The following is a 9,360-nucleotide window of genomic DNA, read 5'->3' on the forward strand; positions in this document are numbered from 1 at the left end:
TTCTTCTTCTTTCCTCCTCCTTCCCCCCCTCTTCCCTCCCCCTCCTCCTCCTCCCCCCTTCCCTCCCCCCTCTTCCCTCCCCCCTCCTGCTCTCCCCTCCTCCCTCCTCCCCCTCCTCCTCCTCCCCCTCCTCCTCCTCCTCCTCCTCCTTCTTCTTCTTGTCAGTTCTGGGGCTTGATCTCAGGGCCTGAGCACTGTCCTGAGCTTCTTTTGCTCAAGACTAACACTCTACCACCTGAGCCACAGGGCCACTCTGTTTAAGTGGTATTGAGGAATCGAACTCGGGACTTCATGCATGCTAGGCAAGCACTCCACCACTAAGCCACATTCCCATCCCTTTTACTTATTCTTAATGATCTTAGGTAATTGAATTCACTGGAAACATAATCACTTAATAAGTGAAGTATTAGTATACATATACTCACCAACTTTTCCTTCTCCTCTTGAGCTTTTTCCTTTGTCTCAACCAATTGCTGTTTCAATAGTTCAATCTATAAATGAAAATCAGAGTCAGGAAGGTAAATAAATAACTGTCCTAATTTTCTGTATATGTTTCAGTATTTTTACATAGCTAAAACAAGCAGGAGGAAGGGACATCTCCCAACAGTCTTAATCTGCTATTTTAAGATTTTAAGAATCCAGATTTCATCAGAATAATTTAATTCTGTAATCAATTTAGTTTATAGATGTGGTAAAATATTAATTTACCATTTTAAGTGTATACTTCACATTTGCATTGTAAAATCTCTAGAATGTAACTTCTAAGTTTTTCATGTATATGCCTTTAATTCAAGATTCAAGAGTTTCTTTCAAAGATGTTACTCTAACACTTGAGCCACACCTTAATTTCTGGCTTTTTGCTGGTTAACTAGATAGAAGAATCTTGTATTTTGTCTGTTCGGGAAAGCTCTGAATTACAAATCTCAGATCTTGGTTTCCTGAGTAGCTAGGCTAATAGCATGAAGCACTAGTACCCAGTTTTTGAGGGGGATTCTTTTGGTAGTACTCAGAGTCTTTTTTTTTTTTTTCTGCCAGTCCTGGGGCTTGAACTCAAGGCTTGGGCACTGTCCCTGAGCTTCTTTGTCTCAAGGCTAGCACTGTACCGCTTGAGTCAAAGCACCACTTCCAGCTTTTTCTGTTTATGTGATACTGAGGAATGGAACCCAGGGCTTCATGCATGCTAGGCAAGGGAGGGAGGAGGGAGGAAGAGAAGGAGAAAGGGAGGGAGAGGGAGGTAGAGGAGAGAGGGAAGGAAGGAAGAAGCTGGTGGCTCATGCCTGTAATTCTAGCTACTCAGGAGGCTGAGATCTGAGGATTGAGGTTCAAAGTCAGACGGCATACAAATTCAAGAGACTCATCCCTAATCAACCAGCAAAAAAGCTAGAAGTGGAGGTGTTATTCAAGTGCTGGAACACCAGCCTTGGGTAAAAAAGCTAAGCAAGAGCATAGTTCAAGATCTGTAGTTCAAGACTTAGTATTGGCGCACACACACGAAAACAGAGAAATAAAATGAATTATTTTTGTGACTATCACAAAAAACAATATTGGGTTAAGTACTAGTAGATGAAAGGTCTGGAGGTGTAACTTAAGTAGGAAAGTACTTGCCTAGCAAATGTTAGGCTCTGAATCCAAACTTCAGTACCACAAAACAATGATGAACCAGTATGAAGATGCATGTAGTCTCAGCAATTCTGAAGGCTAAGAAATTGAAAATCATCTGGAGGATACAAACCCCTACGTCAAAAAATTTGCCAGAGGGGTCTGGAACATAGTAGAGTATTCTCCTAGCATGCATTAAGCCTTGGGTTCAATTCCTTAGTACCACATAAACAGAAAAAGGTGGAAGTGGCACTGTGGCTCAAGTGGTAGAGTGTTAACTTTGAGCAAAAGAAGCTCAGGGACAGTTCCTAGGACCTGAGTTCAAGCCCCAGGACCAGCAAAAAAAAAATGCTAAAGGACTAGGAATGTAGCTTACTGGTAGAGTGCTTGCCTAGCATGCATGAAGTCCTGGGTTCAATTCCCCAGTCCCACATAAACAGAAAAAGCCAGAAGTAGCACTGTGGCTGTAGTGAGAGTGCTAGCCTTGAGCAAAAGAAGCTCAAGGACAGTGTCCAGGTCCTAAGTTCAAGTCCCAGGGTCAAAAAAAAAAAGCTAAAAATCTATATGCTTTCTATGTAGATTTAAAAAAAGGCTACATATTTCTTGCTTATGAATATACATATATTTATATGACATATATAATTTTAAAGCATGGTGCAAGGAGGCATGTATCTTCAACATAGTGGAAGTTACCTGGGCTCTCCAAGCAGCTTATAAAAGCAGAAGGAAAAGAGAACAATTTGCAGTGATACTTCAAATTCTACTTTTCTCTTTTGGAAACTGTATCTTGGATCTGAACTATGTAGAGTTTGTTTGCCTTTTTTTTTTTTCTTTTCTTTTCTTTTTTTTTTTTTTTGGTCAGTTGTAGGCCTTGAACTCTGGGCTTGGGCACTGTCCCTCAGCTCTTCAGCTCAAGGCTAGGGCTCTACCACTTGAGCCACAGCACCACTTTCGGTTTTCTGGTGGTTTATTGGCGATAAGAGTTTCATGGACTTTCCTGCTCGGGCTGGCTTTGAACTGTGATCCTCAGATCTCAGCCTCCTGAGTAGCTAGGATTACAGACATGAGCCACTGGTGCCCAGCTGCCTTTGTTTTTTTTCTAATACCGTGTTTGAACTCAAGGCCTAATGCTTGCTAGGCAAATGATCACCTGTTGATTCATGCCTCCAGCCCTGTTTTTTGCTAGTTATTTTTTGAGATAGGGTCTTGCTTCGTGCCAAAGTGTGGCCTGGATCACAATCTACCTATTTTAGGTATTGTGTTTTTGCTTCAATGAAATCGTTCACCACCTTATCCACCTTCCTTCCACTGAGATAGAAGCTAATGGTCTTTTCTTCACAGCTCTGGCCTCATACATAGCTTAGAATGACAGTCATGTTCCACTATGTCCTGCTGTGTCCAGGTTGAGTCACTCAAGTAGCCTGGGCTAGTCACTAATGCTTGGCTGGCCTCAAACTCTTGATCCTCCTGCCTTCATCACCTGAGTGCTGGGGCAACAGGTGTACATTTCTTTTTACATCCAGATATAAAAATGATAGCTTTACTCTTGACAATTTAATATGCATAAAGTCCAAGATTTTACTTGCTAAGTTCATAATGTGATCATGGATTATGAATGAATTGCTTTATGTCATTAAAACTAAATACCAAGCCGGGCGCCGGTGGCTCATGTTTATAATCTTAGCTACTCAGGAGGCTGAGATCTGAGCATTGCAGTTCAAAGCCAGCCCAAGCAGGAAAGTCTGTGAAACTCTTATCTCCAATAAACCACTAAATAAACCAGAAGTGGCTCTGTGGTTCAAGTGGTAGAGTGCTTGCCTTGAGCTGAAGAGCGCAGGGACAGTGCCCAAGCCCAGAGTTCAAGCCCCACGACCAACAAAAAGCAAAAAAAAAAACAAACCCTAAATACCACTATCAAAAACACATAGAGAGTAGGGCACTGGTGGCTCATGCCTGTAATCCTAGCTACTCAGGAGGCTGAGATCTGAGGATCTTGGTTCAAAGCCAGCCTGGGTATGAAAGTTCGTGAGACTCTTTTCTCCAATAAACTACCAGAAAACCAGAAGTGGTGCTGTGGCTCAAGTGGTAGAGTTCTCACCTTGAGCTGAAGAGCTGAGGGACAGCGCCCAGGCCCCATGACTGACAAAAAACAAACACATAGATCACACACATGGATTAATACATAGATCATACCATTCTTTTATTCTTCCTAATTGCTTCAGATAAGAAACATAGTGTAAGAGCTGAAACTTGAAACTATGAAAATACCAATGAAATTCTAAAATATCTTGTTTCAAGGAGATGAGACTTTAATGAATTAAAATTCTTGAAAAATGTAACAGAGGTAGTTAATGAGACTCATGAGGTTTTCTACCTACCTACCATATTATCTTTCTCCTGATCCTGCTTCTTCATGAAGCTTAATACAGACATTGTGTCTTTCTCCATCTTATACTGCTGTTTCTTTAACTCCTCATTACATTTTGCCAGTCTTCGGGAAGTATCACGATACTCAATCCTAGAGAGTTCTGTGACTTCCAATCTGGCCTCCCAAAGGGCTGCATTGGCTTTGGCTTGTTCGATCACAGGTTCCTCAGGTTTTACCTTCCTGCATGGGAGGAGGCAATTGACAGTATATACCTGTTTCTCTACTCTGTTTATATTAATTATGGCTCTCTCTTTTGTCTTGCTTGACACATCCTGGCAAATACAAGCAAATACTGTTCTGTTAATGGATCAATATAAATTTATTTGTACTCACAAAATAGAGTTAAATATTTAAGTATCTCTTCCTGGAAGAGGAAAGCTCTGGAGTAAAAAAAAAAAAAAACAAAAAACAAAAAAAACTAGGGGCTGGGAAGGTGACTCAGTGGTAGAGTGCTTGCCTTGCATGCCTGAGGCCCTGGGTTCGATTCCCCAGCACCACATAAGCAAAAAGAAAAAAGCTGGAAGTGGTGCTGTGGCTCAAGTGGTAGAGCACTAGCCTTGAGCTGAAGAGCTGAGGGACAGCGCCCAGGCCCAGAGTTCAGGCCCCAGGACCAGACCCAAAAACAAAAAAACTAAAAAACTGGAAAATCAAGAGGAAAGATACAAGTTAAATTCATTTCATAAAGTTTTCACAGCTTTTCATTTTCTAGGTTCTCCTGTATTGAAACTATCCCATTCAGTTGTCAATCTTGTTCTCTCCATCACAAACCCATTCCCTAATTCAATATACTTCTCAATGAAAACATATTCCTTCTGTATCTACTATCTCCCCATCTATTCCACACATACCCTAGTTTTTTGTTTTTGTTATTGTTTTGTTTGGCTAAGCCTTGGACAAAAGAATATGTCACTTGGGCAATTATATGAAATACTTTTGTAACTGGTTCCATGGTGTGCCAGTCTTTAAGGATGTTTGAGAATTTTTCTGAAAACTACGGCTGGGGCTGTAGCTTAATGATACAGCATCTTCAAAAAAAGTAAGAAATAAGTAAATGATTCAAAGATTAAACTGATAAAAAGAACTTATCTTTCAAAATATTTATTATCCATTACATGATAGGTAGTAGGTACATAGTTAATACATTAAAAAGTTACAGTTGAGCTGGTGCTGGTGGCTCACACCTGTAATCCTAGCTTAGGAGACTCGGATGTATAGGATGTCAGTTCAAAGCCAACCAAGGCAGAAAAGTCCTCTAGACTTCATCTCCAAAACAATGGGCAAAAAAGGAGATGTGGAGCCGGGTGACAGTGGCTTACACCTGTAATTTTACCTACTAAGGAGGCTGAGATCTGAGGATCATGGTTCAAAGTCAGCCCAGGCAGTAAAGTCCGTGAGACTCTTATCTCCAATAAACCACGAGAAAAACCAGAAGTGGCACTGTGGCTCAAGTGGTAGAGTGCTAGCCTTGAGCTGAAGAGCTGAGGGACAGTGTCCAAGCACAGAGTTCAAGCCCCAGGACCGACAAAAAGTAGAGTTAGAGGCATGGCTCAAGTGGCAGAGCACCATCCAAGCAAGTATGTGACCCTAGGTTCAAAGCCTGAACTTCAGACCTGACCCTTTGCTCACTGGCTGGTGCTGTACCAAATGAGCCAAGCCTCCAACCCTGTAAATAGTTATACATGTGTAGATTTTTTTTGCCAGTCCTAGAGCTTGAATTCAGGGCCTGGACACTGTCCTTGAGCTTCTTTTGCTCAAGTCTAGCACTCTACCACTTGAGCCACAGCATCACTTCTGGCTTTTTCTATGTATGTAGTACTGAGGAGTAGAACCCAGGTTTTCATGCATGTGAAGCAAGCACTCTACCACTAAGCCACATTCCCAGCCCAGAGATGATCTTTCTATACTTGCACTTTACCCTGCATATATACTCAACTGATTCTTAGTCCCTTTCCACCACTACCTTTTGTTCTCATCAAATTAAGGCTAGCCCTGTCCTCCCTAATGTTAAGCCTGTTAAAGCTGTTTGACATGATTTAGATGCTAGTAATACACTGGCTTCAATCATCCAATTGCTCCTTGAAGCTATCAGAGTACTTGATATAATGAATTATACATCTTTACCAGGAAGACCATTAACTCTAGGTGGAACTAAGTAGGTTTTTCTCATACAATGACCATGGAACATCTAAGAACTGTTATTGCTCCTCATGGTTCACATATGTTCATAGCCAAAAGTAGAAAACACATGATGTGAATTTCAGATATGTGAATTTCAGAAAGCCTTTGGCAATTTTCAAAAAAACTACTGTATTAGCCAACCCCAGTAGCTCACACCTATAATCCTAGCTACTCAAAAGGCTGAAATCTGAGGGACAATGTTTGCAGCCAACCTGTACAGGAAAGTCTAACTCTTATATCTAACCAAAAGCTGGAAGTGATCTGTCTTTCAAGTGGTAGAGCACTAGCCTTGAGTGAATAAGAGCATGAGGCCCTGAGTTCAAGCCCTAGAACCCCCCTATACCAATCCTGTGGAATATTATTAACATGAAAGAAGGAAGAGGGCTGGGTTGTGACTCACTGGGTTTTATCTCTGGGTTAGTTGCAAGATCTGAAAAACAAAAAGAAAGGAAAAACCACAAGAAGAAAAAAAAGCTACAAACAATTTGCCTATCATTTTATAAAGAAAATAAGACCATCACAAAATGACAGTTGTGGTTATCTATGAGTAATGTGATGATAGATGAATTTTGATTTCTTCTTTTGCATTCTCCATGTTTCCCAAACCTTCTGTATTAAACTTGACATTCTCTCTTAAACTAGTTACTTACTTGAGGATTGAGCTCAGGGCCATGCACATGCTAGGTAATTAACTATAACAGTCACTGAGCTATACCTCTAGCTCAAAGATGTTAACTTGTTTTTCCTCTTAAGACAGAGTCTCATCTGCAGTCTAGACTGGCCTACAATTTACTATTGCCATCCAGTCCCAAAGTCAGTTCTCTTTCTGTCTTAGCCTGAAAGTGCTGGGATTATAGGTATGAACCACCACCACTCTTGGCTCCAAACAAATTACTTTATAAATACAATTTTAAATGATTCCTTTGGGACCCCATGTTCTTGTTGAATTAGGCAACACAACCAGGATCACCCAACAGACCTACTTGCACAATAGCAACAGCTGCTAGCACCGATGAGGTGAGTGCTAGATCACTAACAGCATAGTCCAAAGCTCTGGTCAGTTATGGGAAATCTTTTTTTTTTTTTTGGTTCCGGTGGTGGGGCCTGAACTCTTGGCCTGGGTGCTGTCCCTCAGCTATTCAGCTCAAGGCTAGCGCTCTATCACTTGAACCACAGTGCCACTTCGGCTTTTTTTCTTTTTGCTTATGTGGTACTGAGGAATCGAACCCAGGGCCTCAGGCATGCAAGGCAAGCACTCTACCACTGAGCTACCTTCCCAGCCCTAGTTATGGGAAATCTTAACCATTACTCAATTTCATTAAATCTTTTAGGTTTCCCCTTCAAACAAACAAACAACAAAGAGTATGGAAAAGGTCCAAGGAACAACTTGAACCATGGAGACTAGAGCATCTTCTAGAATTTCCAGATCATCTTAGCCACACAGTAGTAAGCTTTTGGAGCTAGAATCACAAAAGGAAGGAACAAGCAGTCGTTAAAATTTTGAAGAGGCCAGGCACCAGTGGATCACGCCTGTAAAGAGGTTTGAGATCTGAGGATCGTGGTTCAAAGCCACACTGGACAGGAAAGTCCATGAGACTCTTATCTCCAATAAACCACTCAGAAAACCAGAAGTGGCACTGTGGCTCAAGTGGTAGAGCACTTGCCTTGAGCTGAAGAGCTGAGGGACAGCGTCTAGACCCACAGTTCAAACTCCACCACTGACCAAAAAAAGTTTGAAGAGTGCCCGGGAAGGTGGCTTCGTGGTAGGGTGTTTATCTAGCATGTATAAAGCCCTGGGCTCCATTCCTCAGTACCACAGAAAAAGCCAGAAGTGGCGCTGTGGCTCAAGTGGTAGAGTGCAAAAGGCTTGAGCAAAAGGCTTAGGGACAGTGCCCAGGCCTGAGTTCAAGCCCTAGAACCGGCAAAAAAAAAAAGAAAGAAAGAAAAATCTTGAAGACAGGGTATGATGGGGCTCAGGTAGTAGAGCACCAGGCTGTGAGGAGCCAAAGGGTCAGAGTCCCCGGTGTCTGGGGGTTGGGAGGAGGGGGAAGGATAGCAGGTGTGTGATGGGAGAGGACTTGGAAAACTCCAGTAACGAGAAAGCAATAGAGAGGGTTATTCTGATTAAAATATAGTATATGCATGTCTGAAATACCGTGGTTAAAATCCTTGATGCAATTAACATACACTAAAAACAAACAAAGGCTGAAAAGAAAGCAAAGCAGGCTGGGGGCGGGGAGGGGGGGGGGACCCGTGAGAGCGAGATCAAGGCAGGCAGAAGGTGAAGGCGAGATCAAGGCAGGCAAAGGTGAAGGCGAGATCAAGGCAGGCAAAGGTGAAGGCGAGATCAAGGCAGGCAGAAGGTGAAGGCGAGATCAAGGCAGGCAAAGGTGAAGGCGAGATCAAGGCAGGCAGAAGGTGAAGGCGAGATCAAGGCAGGCAGGCAAAGGTGAAGGCGGATAGGATAGAAGCTGTTTGTCTGCTGAAACCCTGTTTTGGAAAGGCGGGGGAGGGTCGGGCCGGCGAGGCTGACCCACGTAGGGACCCACGTAGGGAAATGCGTGATCCAACGTCCCTAACACACTGTTGTATGCTCCTAAAAGTCGGTTTTTTAAAAATAACAGGCTTGGAGAGCTAACGAGATCTTGTGGGCTTCAGTCTTCACGAAATCCCGAGGGAGGTCCAGGAACAAGGGACCCCTGGGCGGCTGTTCCTTACTTCTTATCTTTGTCTTTGTCTTTGCCTTTCTTCTTGTCCGTTTTCTTCGGCGACATCTTGACTTCTGAGGAGTGGCCGGGCCGCTAGCGCCCAAGCTGTCTGGGTCTCTAAGGAAACACGCACGCCGAGGGCTTGGGGGGTAACGTCCTACTGCCGTTGCGGGCGCGCGGACTGCGCATGCGCCATGACGTGGCCCACCCCCCTCACCCCCCCCTGCCCCGCCACCGCTGCCGCCGCCGCCGCCGCCGCCGCCGCCGCCGCCGCCGCCGCGCGGGTGGTGGGGCGGAGATCACTCCGAAGGGCGGCGGGCGGGTGGCCGCGCCGGGGCAGCGCGCGCGCGGTGAGTGTGCGTGCACGAGCGGCGGGAACCGCGTCAGCCCGGGGTCGGGGCCGGGAGTGCCGACGGCCCAGCGGGGTGGGAACTGGATCCCGGGCGA

The 9,360-nt window shown here is 44.0% G+C and overlaps 1 protein-coding gene across 1 annotated transcript in view; it reads right to left on the reverse strand.

Moving 5' to 3' along the window:
* Positions 1–8,979, reverse strand: part of Bbof1 (basal body orientation factor 1) — a 40,034-nt gene extending 31,055 nt beyond the window's left edge. Inside the window, exons 1-3 of the mRNA XM_042692837.1 lie at positions 8,924–8,979; positions 3,982–4,207; positions 426–491 (exon numbers count right to left, since the gene is read on the reverse strand). Of these exons, the coding sequence (XP_042548771.1) occupies positions 426–491; positions 3,982–4,207; positions 8,924–8,979 (348 nt within the window). The remainder of the gene's footprint in view (positions 1–425; positions 492–3,981; positions 4,208–8,923) is intronic.
* Between the last annotated feature and the right edge of the window lie 381 nt (positions 8,980–9,360).

The sequence above is a fragment of the Dipodomys spectabilis genome, unplaced genomic scaffold (genome assembly GCF_019054845.1).
Source record: "Dipodomys spectabilis isolate Male_0828 unplaced genomic scaffold, ASM1905484v1 ptg000157l, whole genome shotgun sequence".
In the NCBI taxonomy this organism is placed as follows: domain Eukaryota; kingdom Metazoa; phylum Chordata; class Mammalia; order Rodentia; family Heteromyidae; genus Dipodomys; species Dipodomys spectabilis.